The sequence below is a fragment of the Bos indicus genome, chromosome 11 (assembly GCF_029378745.1).
Source record: "Bos indicus isolate NIAB-ARS_2022 breed Sahiwal x Tharparkar chromosome 11, NIAB-ARS_B.indTharparkar_mat_pri_1.0, whole genome shotgun sequence".
NCBI classification, from domain to species: domain Eukaryota; kingdom Metazoa; phylum Chordata; class Mammalia; order Artiodactyla; family Bovidae; genus Bos; species Bos indicus.
This window is the reverse complement of record NC_091770.1, coordinates 49,304,868-49,331,515: the sequence shown is the minus strand read 5'-3', so window position 1 is coordinate 49,331,515 and position 26,648 is coordinate 49,304,868. Positions and strand designations below refer to the sequence as shown.

General features: G+C 50.2%; 1 protein-coding gene across 3 annotated transcripts; it reads right to left on the bottom strand.

The window, feature by feature from the left end:
* Positions 1–1,199: 1,199 nt before the first annotated feature.
* CAPG (capping actin protein, gelsolin like) lies at positions 1,200–19,169 on the bottom strand. Of its 3 annotated transcripts, none has more exons than XM_019970337.2 (10): positions 19,093–19,169; positions 9,313–9,348; positions 8,979–9,151; positions 8,720–8,874; positions 8,336–8,503; positions 6,401–6,550; positions 5,994–6,086; positions 4,950–5,082; positions 2,436–2,524; positions 1,200–1,374 (listed from the first exon to the last, which is right to left on the bottom strand). In XM_019970337.2, the coding sequence occupies exons 2-10, from the start codon at positions 9,333–9,335 to the stop codon at positions 1,309–1,311; spliced, it is 1,050 nt and encodes a 349-aa protein (XP_019825896.1). In that variant the 5' UTR covers positions 9,336–9,348; positions 19,093–19,169; the 3' UTR covers positions 1,200–1,308. The 3 variants fall into 3 exon arrangements, with proteins under 3 accessions (XP_019825896.1, XP_019825895.1, XP_070654936.1); XM_019970336.2 differs by lacking the exon at positions 19,093–19,169 and adding an exon at positions 16,077–16,203; XM_070798835.1 differs by lacking the exons at positions 2,436–2,524; positions 19,093–19,169.
* Positions 19,170–26,648: the final 7,479 nt, after the last annotated feature.

The following is a 26,648-nucleotide window of genomic DNA, read 5'->3' as shown; positions in this document are numbered from 1 at the left end:
TAGTAGTGACTAACACTACTACCACCACCACCACTCTGTTTCAGATGGAAGATCCAGTGTGTCAGGGCTTAAAGCCAGACAGCTCTGAGGGCCTGCAGTGACCCTGGGTCAGGACGGCTGCAGCCCTGCCAAGCCTCTAGGACTCCAGTTTGTCCAGTCCGGGCTTACCCAGCGGTCACACCCCAGGGTGGGACTGTTTTGGGGTTACTCCATTCTCCCGCTATTTAGCCCCCTAGTTTCTCTGCTATTCCAGTCACCACCCCAGCACACAAGAGAACGAACTAGGGAAGCTTCCCTGGTAGTCCAGTGGTTAAGACTGCAGACTTCCATCGCGAGGGGTGGGTGTGGGTTCGATCCCTGGTCAGAGAACTAAGATCCCACATGCTGTGCAGCATGCCCCCGCCTCGCCCCCCCCAAAAAACCCCTAGGACCTGGATGAGGAAAAGCAACTTGCCCAGGCTCAAAGAGAGCCAGGTGAGAACCTGAACCCACAACCCTCCTTGACGTTAGTCTGGTGCTATTCCCATGACCCCACGTGGCCCTGAGCCCATGCAGTGTACTTAGGACATGACAAGCTGACCTGTATGGATGTGAAGAGCTATGCTCTTGCTTGGTGAACATACATCATTTGGAAGCTGCCTGGCAGCGGTTCACTGGAGCACCTGAGGAAATTCCAGCTTGGGTGGAGGCGCTCACCCGCTGCCACAACCTGCCCCCAGTCGGGAATGTGAGACTGAACCTCGGGCTGAAAGTGATCCCAGCCCTGGCCCCATGCCATCTCCCTATTGGGTTTGCAGTAGTGCCAGCCAGGCCCACTGGGAGCACCTGGCCCCTTCAGGAGCTGGCCCCTCTGCAAAGCCATCTCTGGCCTCTCACAGGCTGTGGAATTGCCACCAGGTGGCGCTAGTTGTAAAGAACCCGCCTGCCAATGCAGGAGACAACAGGAGATGCAGGTTCAATTCCTAGGTTGGGAAGATCTGGAGAAGGAAGTGGCAACACACTTCAGTGTTCTTGTCTGGAGAATCCCATGGACAGAGAAGCCTTATCGGCTACAGTCCATAGGGGTCACAGAGTCATACACGACTGAAGTGACTTAGCACACGTAGAACACATCTACTCCGCCCAGCATGGGGCACAGCTGGGTGACTAGTGTGGCAGGGAGTATTAGCCCAGGGCAGGCAATGCAGGCAAACAGCAAGAAAAGTACTGGTCTCCTTTATTGATCATGGGCAGGGGCACCTCAGCACTGACCAGAAGGTCAGAGGAGGAGCAAGTGGGTAGGAGGTAGGGGCAGGGAGATGCCCACCCTCACTTCCAGTCCTTGAAGAATTGCTTGAAGATGGCACTCTCGCGGCCCTGGGGCAGAATCTCCACCTGTAGGGATGGCAGGGGAGAGTCTGGCTCACAAGGCTGCCACCTCTGCCTCTTCCAGAGCCAGGGAGGAGGGTGCTGGGCACCAGGCCTGAGTCTACAGGCCTTCCAGCCAGTGATGCTCTTCCAGGTAAGCCAAGAGACAAGAAAGATTACAGGGACATGGGCTGAGAAAACAGTGAGAAGGGCAGAACTAGCTAGAATCCATGGCCCAGAGGAGCCACATGAGTCATCCAGAGGCACATCCGGCTAGCTGGACTCCCAGGGGAGCGCTGCCCATCATCCTCTTAGAAAAAAACACGGATTGTGGAATATTACTCAGTCATGAAAGGGAATGCATTTGAATCAGTGCTAGTGAGGTGGATGAAACTAGAGCCTGTTATACAGGGTGAAGTGAGTCAGAGAAAAACAAATGTGGTATAATAACACATATATGGAATCTAGAAAAATTATATTGATGAATCTATTTATAGAGCAGGAACAGAGATGCAGACAGAGAGAGCAGACTTGTGGACACAGCAGGGACAGGAGAGGCTGGGACAAATTGAGAGAGTAGCATTGACATACATATACTACCACGTGTAAAAATAGCTGGTGGGAAGTCACTGTATAACCCAGGGAGCTCAGCCTGGGCTCTGTGACAACCTAGAGGGGCAGGAAGGAGTGCAGGGTGGGGGCGGGGGGCGGGGGGTGCAGGGCAGAGGGTGGGAGGGAGATTCCAGAGAGCGGGGACATATACTTAGGGCTGATTCACATTGTCATACGGCAGAAACAACACAACACTGAAAAGCAATTAGCCTCCAATTAAAAACAAATTTAAAAAATCTTTTTTAAAAAAGTACATTAACAAGTTTAAAAAAAAAAAAAAAAAGAAAATAACATGTACTGTAAAACTCTGAAGGACTGAGAAGGGCCTTCCCACTGGGTGTTTCCAGGAGGGGAGGCCTGACTGCTCCTGACTGTGCCCGGGGCTTTCTCACCCTTCTTGTCCAGTCCAAGCAAGGGGCAGGGGCCCAGGGAAGAGTCTAGGAAGAGGGTGTGCTGGCACAGGGAGGGCTCCTCACCTGAGTGTTTGGGGCATACCGCATGCGGGTGATAAAGTCCTCCGCCACTTGGAGGGCCGCCTGCCTCTCCTTCTCATTAGCTTTGCGCCCTGGATCATAAGGAGGATAAATTTTAAAAGAGCAGGGACCCTCTCTAGCCCGCATCCCATTTGTCTCGAGGAGATTTAAGGAGGTCCAGATTCCATGGACAGAGGACCCCAGTGGGCTACACAGTCCATGGGGTCACAAAGAGCCAGGCATAACTGAGCAACTGAGCTCACACACCCACAGAATAGCTGGCCTCCTGGTCCTAAGAACACCCTGAGGGGGCTCAGTGAGAAGTCAGCCTCTCCCAACTCACAGCTCCAGATGAAAACTGCCCTCTGCCCGCTCCAATCATCATTCTGCTCGGGCCAGGGCCCCAGGGATATTCAGGGAGAACTAATGTCGCCCTCGCATGAGACACTCAGGCCCCTCTCTCCCTTTCCAGGGCCCCCCGCCTTTTGAGTCTGTCAACTGTACTGTTATCAAGCCTTTCTTGCAAAATTAAATTGGACAGAAAAAAAGGGCATGATTGACTGCAATCTTACTCCCATAAAGCTAGATGCCAACATCAGCCTAATGGTTATACCAACTGAGAGTCAGTAAAAAGGAACAGCAGTGCCCTCCCTTCTCGCCTTTAACCAAACCCTGCACCACCTGGAGGAATTTTTCCAAGGAAACAATGTTGTCAACTGTGGTTGGCTCTTCAGCCAGGCTATTAAAACTCTAATTAGCCACAATATATCTGAGATTAATGCGCTGTATCCTTCCTCTGTGATTGCCTGATGCTTCTCTTCCCAGCTCCTAAGTTTCCTGTTTCTCCCACTGGTTTCTCCATTCTTTGCTTGGGGCTAAAGACACTTCCAAACCAGATCAAACTGGTTAATCCTAAAGGAAATCAACCCTGAATATTCTTTGGAAGGAATGATGCTGAAGCTAAAGCTCCAATACTTTGGCCACCTCATGCAAAGAGATGATTCATCAGAAGACGCTGATGCTAGCAAAGACTAAGGGCAGGAAGAGGATGAGATGGTTAGATGGCATCACTGACTCAATGGACATCAGTTTGAGCAAACTTCTGGAGACAGTGAAGGACAGGGAAGCCTGGCATGCAAAGGCAGCCCCAGCAACACAATCCTCCCCAGCCCCTACCACCATCCTCCTCACCTCTTAGAAACCTGCCTTGTAGCTTGCCACTCCTGGGCCTTCCCTGAGGCAAGAGTGTGATGCCTAATAGCTGCCAAGTTACAACACCTAACACTTCTCCATCCTCCTAGCTGGAAAGTTCTCCTGGTCCTGGTTCATGTCACAAATATTTACTGAGCAAATGCTATACTGAGCAAATGCTATCTCATCAAGGCACTAGAGACAATGTGATTTCATTCAAGAGGTTTATAATCTGGGCAGTTGAGACACATTCAAGAACAAGAAAAGACACAGAACTTCCCTGGTGTTCCAGTGGATGAGAATCCATCTGCCAATGCAGGGGACACAGGTTTGATCCCTGCTCTGGGAAGGTTCCATATGCCTCAGAGCAAACCCATGCGCCACAAGCACGAGCTGCAACTACTGAAGCCTATCCACCTAAAGCCTGTGCTCCACAAGAGAAGCCACCACAATGAGAAACTCAAGCATCAAACCAAGAGGAAGCCCCTGCTCACCGCAACTAGAGAAAGGCATGCAGCAACAAAGACCCAGCACAGCGGGGGAAAAAAAAGAACAAGAAAAGACAAGCACAGAGAATTACTCACAGACTCAGAGCTTTGTTACAATATTTTTAGAGTCTGATCTAGCAAGCAGGCTTCTGCCCAAGGGTGTTTCATTTCTAGCCAATACAACCTCTTGGAAAAACGAGCCCTACCAGTTTGCTACCCAGTGCATAAGGTGAGATTTCATATCTAGAATTGGTCACAGTCAAGGCAGACAGGCAGAAGCTGGGGTCCCAGTGGCACTGAGGCCTAGGAGAGCTCTGTGGCAAGTGGTCCTCAACACAAAGTCAGCAGCAAGACCTGGGAACCCGAGAGATGGTTCCCAGAGCCTGCAAAGTCTCATGTGTGCTAAGTCACTTCAGTGTCCAACTCTCCGCGATCCCATGGACTGTAGACCGTCAGGCCCCTCTGTCCATAGAATTCTCCAGGCAAGAACACTGGAGTGGGTTACCCTCCTCCAAGGGATCGTCCCTATCCAGGGATTGAAGCTGCGTCTCTTATGTCTCCTGCATTGCCAGATGGGTTCTTTATCACTAGCACCACCTGGGAAACCCAGACCTCGAGAATGAGAGTCTCAGGGGTGTGGTTCACTCTGGGTCTTAACAGGGCCCTCAGACGATTCAGAGGTGGGCTGAAGGTGCAGAACCCTTGCCAGGAATTAACCATCAGCCACGGAGGCTCGCTGAGCCAGGTGTCTATGGGCTGGCTGAGCCCTCTCGTGGGAAGCCTTCCTGGTTAGAGTGACCACAGGGGCCTCAGGCTGGTGTGGAGAAGCTACACGTACCCTTCCAGATGTAGATCTTGCCGCAGAGTCCGTTGTCCAACACAAAGCAGTCATCGGGTATCAGCAGCTCGAGGGCGAAGGGGCTGGAATCAGCCAGCTTGGTCAGGTTCATCTGTCCAGTGGCGTCAGAGACCTGGGGGAGAGTGGGCAGTGCCATGTCACCCTCCTTCCCGCAGTTCAAAGCTCTGACCTCCACCAAGGAGCAGGTCCCTCCAGTAGAGGTCCCACTCACCACCCCAGGCTGAACAGCAGACCGAAGGTAGGGGAAGAACTGACAGCTGATAGGCAAATCCCAGACAACACCCATCCCTACTTCAGCCTCAATCACTGCCTCCCAGAGCCCCTGAATCTGTGGAAATTAATTAGACTCCAAATTAACAAGTAAATGCAAAGAATTCAAAAAAGGTACAGTTCAGGGACTTCCCTGGTGGCTCAGACAGTAAAGAATCTGCCTGCAATGGAGAAGACCCGGGTTCAGTCCCTGGGTCTGGAAGATCCCCTGGAGACGGGAATGGCTCCCCACTCCAGTGTTCTTGCCTGGAGAATGCCATGGACAGAGGAGCCTGGTGGGCTACAGTCCACGGGGTTGCAAAGAGTTGGACATGACTGAGCAACTAACACTTCTTTTCAGTGTGCAATGCAGGGGATGCAGGTTCGACCCCTGGTTAGGGAACTAAGATCCCAGATGCCATGGGACAGCTAAGCCCAAGTGCCACAACTAGAAAGAAGACTGTGGCTGCAACTAAGGCCCAACGCAGCCAAATAAATAATAAATAAATAGATATTTAAAAAAAAAGTAAAGCTCAGCATCGGCTTGTTTCAAACCTCCATATCTAAGAATGGGCTGGAAGGGAAGTGACATTCACCTCCCCAGGAGGGCCGAGCATCCGTTCACTTCCCATCCTCCCCTCACTCCACGCCCTGATAAACCACCCTGGGACCTGGCCCCACCTGCCCGCTGCTTTCTCCTCTCCTCTTCTCTCAGCCCCACAGGCATCAAGATCACACCCCCGCCTGGTCCCAGGGCAGGCCCGGGACACCCACCTTATACAGAGCCGCGGCCTGTGCGTTTGTCCGGTCAGCTGTGAGGTCTTCCTCAGGGTTACCCTCCTTCAGAGAGGGCTTGGGACCCAAGACCTGCAGGGACGAGGGCAGGCCACATTTCCAGGGATTCCTGGGCACCTATCATGCCCAGGACCACCCCCTCACTCCCACCCCCACACCCATGTCTGCACAAAGGCGCCAGGCAGAGCTGGAGAGGGCTCGGTCCCTGGATACCAGTCCCTTCATCCCAAGGGGTACTTGACTCGGAGTCCCACCAAGGCACCTGATGAACCAGCCAAGCCCTAAGCAGGGCCCCAGATGCCCTTACAGCCCTCCTGCTGTGATCACTGCCTCCTTCGGTGGCCTCAAGCAGAGGCCACCCTCCTGCTACCCCCATGTCTCTCAACCTGTATCATGTCGGCAGGCTCCTCCCCATCGGTGACGATCTCCACGTGGGCCTTGCCCTGCCGCTCGCTGTCCCGGATGGCCAGTGCCAGGTCCCGTGCCTTGTTCCGCTCCAATATGTTGGACTTCGCACCACACCAGGCAAAGATGTTCTGGAAGGAAGTGGGGAGGCTCAGGTTAGAGCCACTTGCATCCTGTCCTCTGCAGAACTGAGGCAAGACGATCAAAGACAAGCAAGAAAGCAAGGGAAGCAGGGCCTCTGGGGACAGGAATGACAGTCTCTGTGAGAGCCTTTCTCTGCCCCACACCCCCATCTCCCACAGACTTTTATTTTCCACATCACTTGTGTCATATATTGAAACATCTTTATCTTATTTATAATGTATTTTCCCTGACTAGAAAGTAAGCCTCATTAGGGCATGAGGGTTTTGTTTTGTTTGGCATGACCTGACCCACTGCTGTATGCTCAGTGCCAAACAGAAACAGGCACATCTTTAGGCCCAGAATAAATAGTTATTGCATGAATGAATTGGGTGAATGAGCGAATGAAAGGGTGAATGGGTGAACAGGTGAATGGCGTCCCTGGGCCCAGAATGTCAGATGCCTCTGCGCACTCGCCAGGCATGGCCCTCATCACCTCTACTGAGTAGGTCCCCTGCCTCCATCTCACTGCTTCCAGTCCTCCTTCTAAACAGTATCCAGGTTCCTCTTCCTGTTCCAAATCTTTAGCACGACAGGTACAGTCCAGACCCTCAAAGACTCAATCTCCTCCTGCCCTGTCGCAGCTTCTTAGCACTTTCCACTCCCACTGGTCCTGTCCCTGCATCCAAGTCAGGCTGCCTCCTTCCTGGCTGTCGACAGGCATGTCTGTGCCCTTCTCCCACTCAGTGCCTCAGCTCACCCATCACCTTCCCCTGGAATGGCGTTTCCCCTAGTCTAGTCAAGTGGCACTTTCCTGGGGCAGTGGCTTGGCCTAGAAGGCTCCTCACTGCCATAAGCTCCCCCAGCCCATCCCACTGCTCCTAAGAGGACCCTCATCACATCCTGTCATGGGTTAAAATACAGCCAGTGATAGACCTGGCCTTGGCTGCCTGCCCTGGGCCAGCAACTTGTGGTCTCCAGGTGGCGCTAGTGGTAAAGAACCTGCCTGCCGATGCAGGAGACATATGAGATGCGGGTTCAACCCTTGGGTCAGGAAGATCCCCTGGAGAAGGGCATGGCAACCAACTCCAGTATTCTTGCCTGGAGAATACCATGGACAGAGGAGCCTGGGGTCCTTCATGGGGTCACAAAGAGTTGGACACGACTGAAGCGACTTAGCATGCACACATGATGGCTCAGAGCGGGGGCCATAGATTCACCAAGGGAAGAGATGAATGAACTGATTAACGCATGGGATGGGAGGCAGCTAACTCAGAGCTTCAAAGGTTCCAGGAGCACTAGAGAGTAGACTCAGTGTTAGAGGCCAAGACTAGACAGCAGAGGGAGGTTTCTGTCCAAACAAATACAGGGATGTCTTCTAACAGCAACAGTGACCCCCACTTGGAATGGGCTTACAGCTTCTCAGCCCCTTTCCCTCTGCTCTGGCTTCCTAGTCCCTGCCCTTTAAAATAGCACCAAGGAGTTCCCCGGTGGTCCAGTGCTTAGGACTCAGCACTTTCACTGCTGTGGCCCCCATTTCAATCCCTGGTTGGGGAACTAAGATCCTATAGGCTGTGTGCACAGTGTGACTGAAAAGAAAAAAAAAAAACACAGTGACTTCCTGGGCAGTCCAATGGTTAAGACTCCAGGCTCCCAAAACAGGGGGCCCCAGGTTCGATTCCTGGTCAGGGAACTAGATCCCTGATGCCACAGCTAAGATCCAGCACAGGCATAAAAAAGAGAGAGACACACACAGTGCAACATGAGTGGGTGCTCAGTCAGCCTTGCCCACCTACCTGGCCCAGATCCAGGATGAAGCAGTCCCCTGTGTTGAAACTGTCCCAGCTCAGCACCCGCTCAGTGGCACGAATGTTCTTCTTGCCCTTCACCTGGTAGAGTTTCTTGATGGCAGCTGGGGCGGTTCCTGGGGAGGTCTTGTGAAACGCCGACTCCACGCCGCCTTCCTGCAGCCCGGATGGCCAGCCTGAGTGGGCCTCCCCCATCCCCTCCCACCAGCACCCCATGCCCCCTCCCACTGGGCAGGAAGGAAAGCAGGCAAGCAGGAACCGGGTGGGAGGAGGCTCCAGCCCTGAGTGGCCTTGCGCCTTTTGCAGGGTCACGACCAGCAAGAAGGAGCTCAAGGAGAAGCACAGGAGAGGGCGTGGGCAGTGGGTTCTGACCTGGTACTTGAGGCCGTGGGGGAAGTAGCTCATGAAGAGGTCGGACTCATTGCCCTGTGACTCTCGGTGCTGCACAGGCCGCTCTCCGAGCAGGGTGTTGAGGTGCACGGCCAATATGGCGCAGCCCCCCTGCTCGTCCCGGGACGACTGCTGGCCTGGGGTCAGGGGAGGTTGCCGGTGAGACCTAGGCCAGCCCCGACCCCTGCCTGGGCCAGCACCACCCCCACCCCCCACCAGTCCTTCCAGTTCCCTCCCTTACCGATCCACAGGTGCAGGTGGGAGAGCTCTTCCGGGCCATTGTGCAGCACCAGGTAGGAGTCTCCCGAGAAGAAAATGCCGTAGTTCTCAGGGGCCACAGGCACTGGCTTCAGCTTCTCCACCCTCCATATGTGCAGGCCAGGGAGCTTCACGGTCGGTGGGAACGGAGAGCCGCTGCGGGAGGGGAGAGGGTTGGTGAAGGCAGAGGCCCGTATGCAGTGGAGACAAGCAGAGAGACCTGGGGCAGGCCTGGGGACTGCGGTGTGGGGGAGAGGAGGGGCTGCCCTTGGAAGTGAAGAGGAGAAGGGTGAAAGGGGAAGGGGCGCACAGCCTACCTCTGGGGGATGGGTGAGTACATGCTGTTTCTGGATCTGCAAAGACAGAATCAAAGCCATTATGATTACAAATGTCATGAGTACCAGCCTTCACGTTGGTCTGGGGAGGTCCTTCCCAGAGGCCAAGTGCTTCATTATTCAACTAATTCACCTCCAAAAGCAGATTCCTCCATTATTCAGGCAAAGAAACTGAGGCTCAAAGAGTCTAAGTCCCAAGTGACACAGTGACTAGTGAGTGGCTAGCGAAAGCCAGGTCTTGGGCTCCTTGGGCCAGGGTCTTCCCCTTGCTGTGACCTCTTCTGCTTCTAGACAGGAGTCCTAATTCTGGGCATTGCATGAGGCTGGGATATGCCTCTCTAAGTAATAACGGCTTATATTGGAAAAGTCTAAAATCAATGACTTAAAGTCAATGGATAGGAAGCCAAAAAAATAGAGAGAATCAATGAAGCTGGGTTTTGGAAACATCAAAAAAAATGATGACCCGTTTGACACATTGATTAAGTAAAAGAAAAGACACAAATTTCCAATACAGAAACAAGAGAGATGAACACCACTAAAGATCCTACAAGTATTAAAAGGATAAAGAGAATATCACAAAAACTTTATGCCAATATAGTCAACAACTTATACAAAATGGGCAGTCTTTGAAGGATACAAATTATGCAAGTTCACTCAACAAGAATTAGAGGGACTTCCCTGGTGGTCCAGTGGCTGAGGCTCTGTGCTCCCTATACAGGGAGCCCGGTTCCATCCCTGGTCAGGGAACTAGATCCCACATGCAAAACTAAAGATTCCGCATGCCACAACTAAGACTCAGCACAGCCAAATAATAAATATTTTTTTAAAAAGAAGAAGAAATAGATTATTTGAAGGGTTCTAATATCTACTAAAGAAACGGGAAGTGAAAGTGCAAGTCACTCAGTCGTGTCCGACTCTTTGTGACCCTATGGACTTTACAGTCCATGGAATTCTCCAGGCCAGAATACTGGAGTGGATAGCCTTTCCCTTCTCCAGGGGCTTTTCCCAACCCAGGGATTGAACCCAAGTCTCCCGAGTTGCAGGCGGATTCTTTACCAGCTGAGTCACAAGGGAAGCCCAAGAATACTGGAGTGGGTAGCCTATCCCTTCTCCAGTGGATCTTCCTGACCCAGGAATCGAACTGGGGTCTCCTGAATTGCAGGCAGATTCTTTACCAACTGAACTATTAGGGAATCCCAAAAGAAACTGAAATGGTACTTAAAAACTACCCACCCCCAAATTTCAAGTTCAGATAAATTCTACCAAAAACTTAAGGAAGGCATGCCAATCCTTCATAATCCATCCCATGCTGCCACCATTTTCCTGATGTAACAAAATCAGATAAAAATATTATAGAAAAGGAAATTAGACCAAGATCCCTCATGAACACAAGAAAAAACCTGACAAAATTTTAGCACATAGAATTCAGAAATATATAGAAAGGTGAAACATTATGACTAAACAGGGTTTACTCCAGAAATGCAAAGTTGGTTTAACATCTGAAAATCAATGTAATCCACCCGATTGACAAGCCATATAAACAAACATAAAATCATCTCTATAGATAAAAACAAACCACTTAGAAAAATTCTACATCCATTTTTGATTTAAAAAAAGCTTTCAGCAAAAGAGAAATAGAAGGGAATTTCCTCTTTTTCTGGCCATGCTATGGGGCACGTGGGAGAAGGCAATGGCACCCCACTCCAGTACTCTTGCCTGGAAAATCCTATGGACGGAGGAGCCTGGTGGACTGCAGTCCATGGGATCGCTAGGAGTTGGACACGATTGTATAACTTTCAAGTAGACAACCTGAGCAACTTCACTTTCACTTTTCACTTTCATGCATTGGAGAAGGAAATGGCAAGCCACTCCAGTGTTCTTGCCTGGATAATCCCAGGGACGGGGGAGCCTGGTGGGCTGCCGTCTCTGGGGTCACACAGAGTCGGACACGACTGAAGTGACTTAGCAGCATGGGGCACGTGGGATCTTAGCTCCCCAGCCAGGGATCAAATCCATGCTCCCTACAATGGGAAAGAAGTGAAAGGGCAAGTTGCTCAGTCATGTCCAACTCTTGCGACCCCATGGACTGTCCATGGGGTCATGGAATTCCAAGTCCATGGAATTCTCCAAGCCAGACTACTGGAGTGGGTAGCCTTTCCCTTCTCCAGGGGATCTTCCCAACTCAGGGATTGAACCCAGGTCTCCCGCATTGCAGGCGAATTCTTTACCAGCTGAGCCACAAGGGAAGCCCAGTCTTAACCCATTTTATCCCTGCAATGGGAGCACAGTCTTAACAATTAGACTGCCAGGGAAGTTCCAGAAGGGAATGTCCTTAGCCTAATAAAAGGCATCTACCAAAATTGAACAAAAAAATCCCAGAAATAAAAACACAGAAAAACCTACAGCTAACATTAGACTTAGCGCTTTCTCAAATTCTAAACTCCCTACCTAGGGAATTTCCTCCATTCCCAGGCATTAGCTATCACTTCTATATGTCCAGCATCCCTCAAATACCAGGATGATGAATATCATCTTTATTCTGTAGGACAGTAAGAGCAACCTTTTTTGGACAAAAGTTATTTCAGGAAAAAAAATGCTCAAGGCAAGCATTTTAAAAAATACTGTCTTCTGGATTTCCCTGGTGGTCCAGTGGTTGAGAGTCCGCTGGCCATTGCAGGCGACACACGTTCGATCCCTGGACTAGGGAGATCTCACATGTCGCAGGGCAACAAAGGCTGTGGGACCCAACTACTGAGACTGCGCTCTAAAGCCCAGGAGGACCATTACTGAGCGCCCCAGAACCCATGCTCCGTAACAAGAGAAGCCCGCGCATCGCAATTAGAGAGCAGCTCCAGCTCTCTGCAACTTAGAGAGAGCCTGCAGGCAGCAACAAGGACCCAGTGTAGCCAATAAAAACATAAACAAAAAATTTTAAAAATGTTATCTTTTTAAAAATTAGCAACTGCAGTAGCTATAGCTTCACTCACTCTCCTATGTGCCCAATTCTAGAGGATTTCTTTGACTGAAAATGCAGAGCTCACAGTCAAGAACCGTCACACAATTTATGCTGTGCGACTGAACAGGGAGCCCCAGTGGTGCAAGAGAAGGACCTGGAGAATTTCAGGGTTGAAAGTCACCATTAGGAGACTCTTGCGGGGCTGGGGAAGCAGGAAGTACAAAGAGAACTTTTAGGGAGAGCAGAGGGTGTGGAGTCTGAGTAGGAAAAAAAAAAGAAATAGGAGCAGTGGCCATGGGTGTAAAATACCATGTGAGTAATGACTTTGCTTTTCTTTCCTAATTTACAACATAGTATGTGCATACTGAGTCGTGTCCAACTCTGCAGCCCCATGGACTCTAGCCCACCAGGCTTCTCAGTCCATGGGGATTCTCCAGGCAAGAATACTGGAGTGGGTTGCCATTTCCTACTCCAGGGCATCTTCCCCATCCAGGGATGGAAGCCACGTCTCCTGAGGCTCCTGTACTGGCAGACAGATTCTTTACCACTGAGCCACCGGGGAAGCCCTACTCAAAACACAACGGAAAGGCACATTTTTGGAATCACACTTCCCCAAGGGAGGGGGGCAGACAGTGAGGGGGAGGTTTGGGGGAGGAAACGTCAATGATTCTCAATCCCACAAAGGGTCACATGCTGTGCCCACATCCCCTGCAACAGACAGCTCAGCCTGTGACTCAGGCCCCAAGCGGTGAGGTGGCCGCCCCCAAGCACAAGCCAGGGTGGGTAGAGCTCAGGGACAGAAATGGCGTGCTCATTGCCAGCTATTTTTTGTTGTTGTTGTTCCTGAGCTAAGAGCTCAGGCCATAACTCAATAGCAGGCAGACCATACGTGGGGCTGCCAGCCTCCAAGAGCCATCGCAGCATTTTGTTGAGAGGGGCTGGCTGCCCTCATCCCTCTGGCTTTCTAGCCTGGCCACCCATTAGAATTACGTTTCGAGTGCGTGTGCTAAGTCACTTCATTCACATTTGACTCTCTGCGACCCCATGGATGGTAGCACACCAGGCTTCTCTGTCCATGGGATTCTCCAGGCAAGAATACTGGAGTGGGTTGCCATGCCCTCCTCCAGGGGATCCTCCCCACCCAGGGATTGAACCCATGTCTCTTGCAGCTCCTGCATTGCAGAAGAACTATGTTAGGATCTTACAAAAACTTCGAAGCCCAGGCCTGGAGACTTGATTCCATGGGTCTTGATTCCATGGGCATTTGAACTATGTCCTAGGTGGTTCTCATTCTGCCAGTTAACTGTGTCCAGAACAGCATCTCTATCTGTCTGCATATTAGAGTCACTTGGGTTTTTTTTTTTTTTTTAAATCCCCATGTCCAGGCCAGTTAAAACCAGACTCTCCAGGGTGGAGCTGGAGTATCAGTGCCAGAGAAGTTCCAGGTGACTCTAACGCTGCTCCCTGGCCCCCACCAAGCGCCCACTGACACTGGCCTGTCACTCGTCCTCTCCCCACAACCCCTCTGCCCAAGCCCACAGCCCCTCAGCTTCCTTAGTGCCAACCTCAACCCTGAGGACCATCAAAGCCCTGCCACTCATCCAGACCCATTTCAAGCCTCAGCTATCATTTGGTGGCTTTGTCCTTCTCTGGGAGTTCTCATCTTCTTCCCGCTCACAGGCTGTCTTAGAGTATGACCTGATAGCTCCGTGTCTCAGGTAGAGCAGGGGACACGCCCAGCACTTCTGCATTCCTCAAGCAGCCCATGACAAGGTCTATTCAGTTCCATTCTAGGTCTATGCTGGGAACTCGGCATTGGGAAGGGGCCCAGAAATGAAGAACAACCCACAAGTCTCATGGTCTCTAGAGGATGGGCTGTGAAGCAGGAAACCGTCACTTCCAGGAGACCACATAAAACTTCCCCTAGGTGCGGAACATCACAGAATCAGATGTCAGCATTAGAAGGAGCTTTATTTAATACTCGGGTTTCCTTGTGGCTCAGATAGTAAAGAATCTGCCTGCAATGCAGGACACCCAGGTTCGATCCCTGGATCCAGTAGATCCCCTGGAGAAGGAAATGGCTACCCACTCTAGTATTCTCATCTGGAGAATTCCATGGACGGAGAAGCCTGGCGCACTACAGTCCATGGGGTCACAAAGAGTCGGACACAACTGAAAGACTAACACACACACACACACATACACACACACTCCAGATCTGCCTCCCAACACACACCCAGACATGAGCACGGCACAGAAATCCCTACATCCCTCACCATTTCTTCTTGAATACCTTTCCTGGTGGGGAACTCACCACCTCACAGGGGAGCCGCTTCTATACTTCTTATGTTAAAACCTTTTAGTTTTTCCCACTCCGCCACAGCATGCTGAGTTACAGGCCTGGCTGTCTCCCCGACTCGACTATAAAGGCCTTTCAGGAAGGAACCATATTTTGCCTGGAACGTTGGGCTGTGCCCAGTAGCCTGCAGGCACTCAGGATTAACTGCACTTGTTGAGCTCCAATGATTAGACCAGATGGAGCCTAAGAGATAACCCAGGATTTCAATAGGGAGGAGCAGCCCTGGAGGCAGAAATTAGGGGCCAGGGTTGGAGGGGAGGACGGGTGCCCTGCTGGCTGTCCCGAGGTCCTGACTTAGGAAGGAGCTGGCCTTTGAAGACACACTGGGAGTGGGGGAGTTGATTATGCAGACTTTTCCAGCAATGCCTGTCAGCTGTAAAGATGACAGGTGCTCGATGCTGTCTGCACCCTTCTCAGATTCCGATTCCACTGATTCCCAACAGGTCCCTTCATCGTTTGCCCTTAGGTGTGAAATGCCAACAGCTCCTACCCCACTCCCCAAGAAAGAATCAGGGGTGAGTGTCAACACTAAAGATGACACCAGCTATTCCCAGCTGAGAACCTGGGCTTTCACAGGAGCTGCAGGGTCTAGAAGCCTCACCTGGGGATCCTCAGTCAGTGCTCCCTCCCCAGACACCAAGCAGGACTCCCACCCTTTCCCAGGTGCAAACTGGTGGCACAGCGGTAAAGAAACCGCCTGCCAATGCAGGAGATGCAAGAGACGCGGGTTCAATCCCTGGGTTTGGAGGATCATCTGGAGTAGGAAATGACAACCCACTTCAGTATTCTTGCTTGGAAAATCCCATGGACAGAGGAGCCTGGCCGGCTACAGTCCATGGGGTCGCAAAGAGTCAGACAAGACTGACCATGCACGTGACTGACCCACCCTTTCCGGGCTCCACCTTTGCCTTCCCGTACCCTACCCTAGGCAGCTGGCCAGATCCCCATCAGAGTTCTTCTTAAGTTTGCAAAAATAATGAACCCTGAGGCATAGTTTGGTCTGAATTCAAATGCTAGGCCTGCCCCCTCCCCCATTCCAGCCCACCCATCTGCTGTCACACCACCATCCCGTCTTAGGAACAAGTACCATCAAAGCTGAATGCACCTCTGGGCTGGCTGAGGGCCTTCAGGAGTCTGGTCAGGTCACTCGGTGTGGTGGCCTCTGGTAGCAGATCACACACCACCTCTCCACAAGCCAGGACAATCCCTGGTCCGGGCGTCCCTTATCCCACCCAGGGAACCCACAAGGCTCCAGTGCCTGGACAGGGCAGCAGTGTCTGTGTGTGTGTTGGGGGAGGGGGCACACCAGTCCTGGACAAAGCAGCTTCCAGAAATGTGAGTCTCTGTGTCTGCCCTCATCTGCCCACCTAAGAGGGTCCCGGCCAGCCCACCCCACACCCCATCTCCCTCGGCCTTCCTCCCCACTTTCACCTGTTCCGAGCAGCTCTGCTTCCTCCTACTTCTGCTTTTCAGGCTCCTCCAGCCCCACCTCAGTCTCTCACTTCCCTCAGCTCTTCCTCCAGGTGGCCCCACCCATCAGCCCCACCCCTGGGCTCCAGCCCCAGCTAGTGCTGAGGTCCGTCCTCCACAGGAAGGGGTGGACTGTGCTGGGCAGCCAGGCAGGGCCTGACAGAGGAAAGCAACACTGCGACCAGGCTGGCTCTTCAGAGACCCGCCCCGCCACTGCCCAGAGGCTGGAAACCCACCCCAGCTCCAAGCCTCCCCATCACAGTGGCCTCCGCCAGCGGCAGCAGGCCAGGGCTAGCAGCCCTGAGTCTGGGGCCTGCAAGAAAAACCACAGGAAAGCTGAGACTGGCCACATTCCCCCGCTTACCAGCCTGGGGCAGGCATGACTGCCTGGCCCTGGCTTCAGCTGAATTAGTCACATTTCCTGGGTGGAGTCACTGCCTCGGCATCACTTTTTCCTCCTCCCTGGCTTGTCTTTCTCCTTGCCTGAATGACTACATTTGACTTTTGTTGTAGTTGTTGAAGCTCAGTTCCCAGGGAATGGCAGAGGTGGGTGACACAGACTTTGCGATGTCCTGCATGCTGGTTTCCTAAGTGGCCCTAGTGGTAACGAACCCATCCATCAGTGCAGGAGACAAAAGAGATGTGGGTTCAATCCCTGGGTAGGGAAGATCCCCTGGAGGAGAGCATGGCAACCCACTCCAGTATTCTTGCCTGGAGAATTCCATAGACAGAGGAGCCTGGCAGACTACAGTCCATGGGGTCCCACAGAATGGGACACGACTGAAGCGACTTAGTATGCATGCAGACATTGGGAACAAGCACTGAATCTGAATCTCTCTTAACCGAGTGCTTAGGTCCCTGGTCAAATTCCTAACAAGTCAATAGTAATTCTAAGGGTGCAAGTTAGGATAATGAAGGGTCTGTAATGCCCTGTGGTCACTAAGCCTTCCCAGGTGGCGCTAGTGGTAAAGAATGCACTTGCCAATGCTGGAGACATAAGAGATGTGGGGTCGGGAATATCCCCTAGAGGAGGGCATAGCAGCCCACTTCAGTATTCTTGCCTGGAGAATCCCATGGACAGAGGAGCCTGCTGTGCTCCAGTCCACAGGGTGGCACAGAGACGGACATGACTTAGCACGCACTCACACATGCTGGGTGCCTCTCACATCTACCCTTGCTCAGCTGCTCATTCACCAGGTGTTGACTATCACACATTCTCAGCCTCAGGCGCTCTGAGGGACAGCAATAAAAATAATCATGGTTCTGACTCTACCCAGACGCCATCTTGCCTTCAATACATCATAAGGCCCTGGAGCTAGTCTGTCCAACTTGCTTGTTTGCTTTCCAGAGGAGGCTAGGGGGACCCTGAGAGCACAAGTGACTGGTCCACGATCACACAGGGAGAGGCAGGTAGAGCAAGGGAAGAAGCTTCCATGCCCTCCTAAATCTATATGGGAGGATGCAGCTAGAATCTGTACACGCTCCAGGAGGAAGTCAAGGGCCTTTTAGCCCAGGACTCTGGCCCGTCTCCCCAAGATACCCGCCAGGCTTGGCCCAGGGCTAATCAACAGACTAGATTGAGATAAGATTCAGCCTTCAGGGCCCCATCCAGGGAGTGGCAGTGGAACAGAATCAATCCACATTAGAATTTCTGGACTGGAACAAAATGAGAAGTTAAATGTTCTCTTCAAAGAACACAAACTCTAGCTGGTACCTGAGTGTCTCCAGGTCCTTAAGAAGAGGGTCTGGTGTAATGGAAAGACTGAACAGTTTGATTACTATTGATTCTGCTTCGTCTTCCTGGCAGGCTGCAGTCCATGGAATCTCAGAGTCAGATATGACTGAACGACTGAACCACAACTGCTTCCTCTTGCAAGTGACTTAACTTTCTGTAGCCTCCCTGTGCCCTATCTGTAAAATGGGCATGAAGATAAACAAGCAGATTAAATGAGATGGTGTAATTAATGAGATGGTGGCTCGGTAGTAAAAGAATCCGACTGCAATGCAGGAGACTTGCAGGAGAAGAAGGTTGGATCCCTGGGTCGGGAAGATCCCTTGGAGAAGGGAATGGCAATCCACTCCAATATCCTTGCCTGGGAGCATGGACAGAGAAGCCTGGCAGGCTGCAGTCCTTGGATTCGCAAAAGATTCGGACATAACCGATCGACTATGCAACAACTGAACAAATAATAGATGCTCAATTAACTTAGATGGCTTTCTCTGGCCAACAGAGAATTTATCCCGGGACCTCAGTTCATGTGCCGGGCATCTCTGGAAGCAATCCTCCTGCCTCCTCCCCCAGTTCACAATTTAGCAGAGAGATGGGAAGTTAAACCCCAGATCGCTCCTGGGGCTTGGCTTTCCATTGTTGCCCTTCCGGAGCCCCGCCCTAGAAAGGCTGGTCCACTCCGGTGTGCACCAGTGCAGAACCTGAGTGGCTCTGGGGCTCTAGACTCCGCAGTGACCAAGGGCACAAGGATGAATCCAACTCACTGCTCTCTTGCTACACTGGAGCCTCACCTGGCTGAAAAAAAAGGTGGCCCCATCGCGGAGGAGGGCAGAGGAGGCTTTGCAAACTAACAAGGAAACAAACTAACAAGAAAACAAAAGAGCAGTTCCTTTAAAAGAATTTAGGAGTCTCAAGCCTCTTGGAACTCTAACAGTACACAGGCTATTATTGACATTATCTGCTAACCAAACACTAAAACTTCTTTTTAACAAACTCATATTTCTCCTCCCTCTCCGGTCTCCCAGTGAGAGATGCTCAGTTGGTCCCAAATGGAATAAAATAAACATTCCTTTAGCACGGCTGCTCCCTCCCGCCCCTCCTTAGGGGAAAGGAGGAGAGATGATTAGACACGCGGGTGCACCCCTAAGAAAAGAGGGGGGAGCAGGGTGCCCCGTGACCGGCTGAGCCCCTCAGAAGCCTACAGGGGGAACTCAGGCGCCTGCTGGTCAGACCCCAAGCGCTACTTGCCTGTCTGCGCCCCGCTGGCTCGCTCTGGGCACTGTCTCTGCTGCCCTCCCCTCCTCTTCTCCCGGGCCCCAGCCCAGCCCTCGCCCCCGCCCCCGTCCCCGACGTGAAAGGCTGGAAGCCTCCCCGCCTACCCGAGTGAGTCAGAGGGGAGGGCCGGGCCCCTCGCAGTCGTCCCTCCGGTGGAGGCTCGGCACCGAGAGGGACTGAGAATTTGGGCTGGTATTAGGGAAACTAACAACCTTACTATGTGGTAAACTTGGCCAGAGCAAGGTGTTCACATCCGATTCAATTGTTAGATCCTTGAGCTGGATTAAACAGGAATAGCTACTTCTCCTTTAGTGCCTGCTTTGTACTCAATGCTTTAAAATCTTTTATTTATTTATTCCACCACACACACACCGCACCTCCCCCCACCCCCCCTCCAATGCCCCGCACTGCATTTGGGATCTTACTTTCCCACCGGGGACTGAACCCATTACCCCTGTAGCAGAAGCTCAGTGTTTTAACCACTGCACTGCCAGGGAAGTCCCTGTATTTGGTGCTTTAAACTCGACCTCGTTCAGTCCTCACAACTATTTGTGGTTATGCTGCCTAATAGATAATCCTCTGAGAGGCTCAAAGAGGGTGGGTCACAGGTCCAGGGTCACACTGCCAGTTCAGTAGTAGAACCAGGATTCTAATACAGGCTAGTGTGGCTTCAAACTGGTGCAGGAGATATAACACCCCACCCTTCCTTTTATTCAGAGGGAAACAGTCCAGCCAGTGTCCATACTTGGAGGTCAGGTCTTCTTTAAGTGAACCACCAACAGTCCACACTCCCACATTGGCTTTTGAATGAAGAGAACCATGCACAGCAGGCCAAACCTCGAAAGATGTCAGCTGACAAGAAGCACCAGGATTAGGGCATGGCCCCTTGACCCAGAAGTAAGAGGACTTTTTCAAGCAGCTTGGAAAATTACAACCAGTATGACTTTCTCCAAGGCCCACTGATGGGGTCTGGTTCAGTTTAAGTCGCTCAGTTGTGTCCAACTCTTTGCGACCCCATGGACTGCAGCGTGCTAGGCTTCCCTGTCCATCAACAACTCCCAGAGCCTACTCAAACTCATGTCCATTGAATCGGTGATGCCATCCAACCATCTCATACTTTTTCACCCCCTTCTCCTCCCACCTTCAGTCTTTCCCAGCATCAGGGTCTTTTCAAATGAGTGAGTTCTTTGCATTAGGTGGCCAAAGTATTAGAGTTTCAGCTTTAGCATCAGTCCTTCCAATGAATACTCAGGATTGATCTCCTTTAGGACAGACTGGTTTGATCTCCTTGCTGTCCAAGGGACTCTCAAGAGTCTTTTCCAACACCGCAGTTCAAAACATCAATTCTTCGGTGCTCAGCTTTCTTCACAGTCCAACTCTCACATCCATACATGACTACTGGAAAAACCATAGCTTTGACTAGATGGACCTTTGTTGGCAGAGTAATGTCTCTGCTTTTTAATATGCTGTCTAGATTGGTCATAGCTTTTCTTCCAAGGAGCAAGCGTCTTTTAATTTCATGGCTGCAGTCACCATCTGCAGTGATTTGGGAGCCCCAAAAAATAAAGTCTGACACTGTTTCCACTGTTTCCCCATCTGTTTGCCATGAAGTGATGAGACCCGATGCATGGGGTCTGACATGCGCATGCTAAGTTGCTTTAATCAGTCTGACTCTATGCAACCCCATGGACTGTAGCCTGCGAGGCTCCTATATCCATGGGATTCTCCAGGCAAGAATACTGGAGTGGGTTGCCATGCCCTTCTCTAGGGGATCTTCCTGACCCAGGGATCAAACCTGTGTCTCTTACATCTCCAGCAATGGCAGGCAGGTTCTTTACCACTAGCACCACCTCCCTGGAGAGTGACAATTCAAAGCCTGGTTCTACCGAAGCAGGTAGAACACCATCTGGGCAACACCAAGGGACTCCACTCCACTCCTGAGGAAAGCTTAGACACTATCCTCCCACCTGTTGTCCACCCTCTTCTGGCTCTTCTGACTCCAGTCCAGAAGAGCAGATCAGGCTGAACTGTTGCATTTCCTCAGCCTGGGGGGATGGCAGGGTTCTGTCACAATCCCTAAACATTCCATGTCACATTCTCCCAAAATGTTCATTTGAAGAAACATTGACTCAGGATGCTGCTGCTGCTGCTGCTGCTAAGCCGAGTCAGTCGTGTCCGACTCTGTGTGACCCCATAGACGGAAACCCACCAGGCTCCCCCATCCTTGGGATTCTCCAGGCAAGAACACTGGAGTGGGCTGCCATTTCCTTCTCCAATGCATGAAAGTGAAAAGTGAAAGGGAAGTTGCTCAGTCGTGTCTGACTCTTAGCAACCCCATGGACTACAGCCTACCAGGCTCCTCCATCCATGGGATTTTCCAGGCAAGAGTACTGGAGTGGGATGCCATTGCCTTCTCTGCACTCAGGATGCTACTAGCCTTTAATCTGATCAACAATGAAGTTTTCTAGATCATTTCAGCTGCTCTGAGGAATATCCAGGAGTCTGGATGGTTATCTTTTCCGAATGTGCATGCTAAGTCACTTGTGTCCAACTCTTTGTGACCCTATGGACTGTAACCCACCAGGTTCCTCTGTCCATGGGATTCTCCAGGCAAGAATACTGGAGTGGGTTGCCATCCCCTTCTCCAGAGGATCTTCCTGATTCAGGGTTTGAACCTGGGTCCTGCATTGCAGGCAGATTCTTTACCGTCTGAACCACCAGGGAAGCCCATTTTCTGGATAAAGCTCACAATTTAAAAGTTTATTTCTGGGACTTTCCTGGTGGTCCAGTGGTTAAGAATCTGACTTCCAATAGAGGGGACACGGGCTAGTTCCCTGGTGGTTGAACAGTAAAGAATATGCCTGCAATGCAGGAGACCTGGGTTCGATCCCTGGGTTGGGAAGACCCTCTGGAGAAGGGCATAGCTACCCACTCTAGCATTCTTGCCTAGAGAATTCCATGGACAGAGGAGCCTGGTGGGCTACAGTTTATGGGGTCGAAAGGAGTTGGACAGGACTGAGCCACTAACACTTCACTTATTTCACTTTCAGGGAACTAAGATTCCACGTGTTGTGGGAACCTAAGCCTGTGTGCCACAACTGCTGAGTCTGCACGCCACAAATAGAGAGAAGCCTGCACCTCAGATGAAAGATGCCACATGATGCAATAAAGATCCCATGTGCCAAAACTGAGAACTGACACAGCCAAATAAACAGATTTTTTTTTTTTTTTTAAGTTTGTTTTCAAGCACTGAAGGGTACTCAGAGGCTTCCTGGATGGCGACATCCTGAATTTCCTTGGTGACTGGTTGGGAAAATGGGACTGTCCAATACAGCACAAATGAGCAGGGCAAGAGAAGCTCAGGTAGAGCACCGTGCCTGAGACAGGACAGGTCTGCCCAGGTAAGATCACACTGGATCCTCAGCACCACTCTAAGGTCCTGATAATAGCTCTTTTGAGTGTTGGCATTAAGTGCCAGGTGCTGTCCTTCATATGGGTTTCTCATTTAATCCTTCCATTTACCCTCTAAAATAGATCCTCTTTTTTTTAGACTATTTTTTAAAAATTATTTTCTTTTTCACTGTGCTGAGTTGTCATTGCTTTGAGCAGGATTTCTCTAGTTGTGGCAAGTGTGGGCTACTCTCTAGTTGAGGTATATGGGCTTCTGTTTGCGGTGGCTTCTCTTGTTGAGGAGCACAGGCTCTCGGTATGTGGGCTTCAGTAGTTGTGGCTTGCTTGTGGGCTTAGTTACCCCAAGGACTGTGGAATCTTCCCAGATCCTTGTCCTCTGCACTGGCAGGGAGATTTTTAACCACTGGACCAAAGGGAAGTCCTTAACTAGATCCTTTTATTATCCTCATTTTACAGATGAGGAAATAGTGGCAAAGTGGTGTTGAAATAATTTGCTCTAAGACCTGGACATGGAACAACAGACTGGTTCCAAACAGGAAAAGGAGTACGTCAAGGCTGTATATTGTCACCCTGCTTATTTAACTTATTATAACTTAATAAGTTATATTATTAACTTATTAACATATATATTTATATTTATATGTTATATAAGTTAATAAGTTAATATAAGTTAAGTTATATATAATAATATAACTTATATTATTAACTTATATAACTGCTTATTATATGCAGAGTACATCATGGCAAACGCTGGGCTGGAAGAAGAACAAGCTGGAATCAAGATTGCCGGGAGAAATATCAATAACCTCAGATATGCAGATGACACCACCCTTATGGCAGAAAGTGAAGAAGAACTAAAGAGCCTCTTGATGAAAGTGAAAGACAAGCATGGAAAAGTTGGCTTAAAGCTCAACATTTAGAAAACTAAGATCATGGCATCTGGTCCCATCACTTCATGGGAAATAGATGGGGAAACAGTGTCAGACTTTATTTTTTGGGGCTCCAAAACCACTGCAGATGGTGATTGCAGCCCTGAAATTAAAAGATGCTTACTCCTTGGAAGAAAAGTTATGACCAACCTAGATAGCATATTCAAAAGCAGAAATATTACTTTGCCAACAAAGGTCCGTCTAGTCAAGGATATGGTTTTTCCAGTGGTCATGTATGGATATGAGAGTTGGACTGTGAAGAAAGCTGAGTGCCAAAGAATTGATGCTTTTGAACTGTGGTGTTGAAGAAGACTCTTGAGAGTCCCTTGGACTGCAAGGAGGTCCAATCAGTCCATCCTAAAGGAGATCAATCCTGGATGTTCATTGGAAGGACTGATTCTAAAGCTGAAACTCCAATACTTTGGCCACCTCATGCAAAGAGTTGACTCACTGGAAAAGACCCTAATGCTGGGAGGGATTGGGGGCAGGAGGAGAAGGGGATGACAGAGGATGAGATGGCTGGATGGGATCACTGACTCGATGGATATGAATTTGAGTAGACTCCGGGAGTTGGTGATGGACAGGGAGGCCTGGCGTGCTGCGATTCATGGGGTCACAAAGAGTGGGACACAACTGAGCGACTGAACTGAGCTGAAGACACCCTTAGTAAATACAGAGCCAGGTGGTAGGACCCCCAGCCTCCCTGATCTCCTGAGGTGCATCTGGACTGAGACCTGCCTCTCTCCTCCCTGTCCGGCCCTGCTCTCTCTACTCCTCTCCCAAGGCCTCTCTTGCTCTCAGCAGTGAATGCTAGTGCCAGCTCTGAGTTCTTCACACATAAAAGGCTACCTCTGCTCATTCTCTAGGTAACATGCTTTAAGAAAAAAAGAATTTTTATTTCAAAATAATTCTAGACTCACAGGAAGTTACAAAAATAGTACAGAGTACTGATACACATTACAACCTGAATTTTTAAAGCATCATGCTAAGTGAAAGAAGCCAGTCACAAAAGATCACATATTATATGATTTCATTTATATGAAATGTCCAAAGTTGGCAAAGCTATAGAAATAGGAAGTAGATTAGCTGTTGCTTAGCATCCCAGCAGCAGCAGCACTGATTTATTTTGGGGGTGATGAAAATGTTATAAAGTTACATTGTGGTGATAACTGCACAACTCTGAGAATATACTAAAAAAAAAACACTGAATTGTACACCCAGTAAAGCTGTCACCAAATGAAAAGCGAAAGGGCTTTGTAACCTTTGACTGGTAAGACCAGCCTCCACCCATTTACACCCCACTTAAAAAAAAACTGTATAGAGAGGTTCCATGTAACTGCCACCCAGCTTTTCCTAACGGTGACATCTTACTTAACTACACTTAAGTGTGAAAAGTGAAAGTGTTAGTCGCTCAGTTTTGTCCAACTGTTTGTGACCCTGTGGACTGTAGCCTGCCAGGCTCCTCTGTCTATGGAACTCTCCAGGCAAGAATACTGGAGTGGGTTGCCATTCCCTTCTCCAGCGGATCTTCTTAACCCAGGGACTGAACCCAGGTTTCCTCCATTGCAGGCAGATTCTTTATTGCTGAGCCACCAGGGAGTCCACACTAAGTGTACCTTCCCCTCTGTGGTGTTGGAGAAGACTCTTGAGAGTCCCTTGGACTGCAAGGAGATCCAACCAGTGCATTCTGAAGGAGATCAGCCCTGGGATTTCTTTGGAAGGAATGATGCTAATTTGAAACTCCAGTACTTTGGCCACCTCATGCGAAGAGTTGACTCATTGGAAAAGACTCTGATGCTGGGAGGGACTGGGAGCAGGAGGAGAAGGGAACTACAGAGGATGAGATGGCTGGATGGCATCACTGACTTGATGGACGTGAGTCTGAGTGAACTCCGGGAGTTGGTGATGGACATGGAGGCCTGGCGTGCTGCGATTCATGGGGTCGCAAAGAGTCGGACACGACTGAGCGACTGATCTGATCTGATCTGATCTGAAGCCCCAGCACCTTTTCTCCAGCACTTCAGAGTGCAGAGAACACCTCACCCAGGCCCCAGGCTTTACAGTTTACAAAACACCCTCTCCTCACACAACTCCCATCCCCCAACTTGATCCTCAAAGCAAACCTGTGGGCCAGGGTTGACGTATTTCTTGGTTTTCATGGTCAGAAGAGCCCTCCTCTGCCGGGGTCCACCCCCGGCTGATCCAGGGTATTCGAAGGAGAGATGGCTTAGGCAACCTATTCAAATGTTAATTCGAGATATAAAGAGTAATAGTATGAGGATAGCTCAGTGAGGAAACTCAGTGGAGAAAAGAGGCTGAGTAGCTTGGTTTACCGGGAGACCGAAAAAACTTCAAGACAAGAAGTTTGCACCACTTACGTAGGCCGCAGGCGTCCTTCCGTTCTCCCGAAGGAGAGGAGACACTGAGGCCTTCCCGGTCGGATCTTAGAAGCCCAGGCATAATTAGTAAGCATGGTGGGTTCCGCGCTCCAGATGGAGACTCAGCTGGAAGTTGAAGGGAAGAATGACATGGGGAGACCAAGCGTTGGTGAGCAAGGCCCATAGCTTTCTTTTTTTTTTCGTAGCTTTATTTTCAACAGGGGCTTTTATACCCTAAGTTACACATAGAGGATAATAGGGGATGCAAAGTCAGCAGTTTTTGATCCTTATCAAAAACCAGAGTTTCTTTCCTGCAAATTTATCGTATACAAATGGTTTAGGTGATTTACATTATCTTCTGGCCAGAAGGCCTATTAACATTTTATGACTCTTGACAAAGACTTATCAACCTTAAGACTTATTTTCTCTAAGAGTAATTATTTTAAGGTTTGGCGCCATCTTCCAAAGATAAAATTGCATTCCTATAGGGCAGATGTGTAATGGGTTTTCAACAAAGCAAAGAATTTATTACCTTAAGGGTCTAAAGTTACTAACACCAAGGCCACTACTTATTTTTTCTACATACCAACTATTAATTAATACATATTCAAGGATGCAATTCAGGGGATGTGAAAACTTGGCAACAAGCATTGGTTCATCAATGAAATCTTTTACTAGTTTTATTCTGACAGTTTCTAACTCTCTGAGAGGCTCTAAGCTATTTGAATATCTTAAGCTTCCTGTGCCTCTCGAGGCTGGAAGACTGTAAACAATCGTATGCATAGCTGTAGGAGTCCGGGTAAACTTGTCA

What these genes read in the sequence shown, in the direction of transcription:
- CAPG (XM_019970337.2), bottom strand. Translation starts at nt 9,335, where the DNA reads ATGTACTCACCCATCCCCCAGAG. An exon ending in AGCCTGCCGACATGATACAG is followed by an intron (nt 6,087 to 6,400) that starts GTTGAGAGACAT and finishes TCGTCCCTGCAG; the next exon opens with GTCTTGGGTCCCAAGCCCTC. An exon ending in CAAGATCTACATCTGGAAGG is followed by an intron (nt 2,525 to 4,949) that starts GTACGTGTAGCT and finishes CTTATGATCCAG; the next exon opens with GGCGCAAAGCTAATGAGAAG.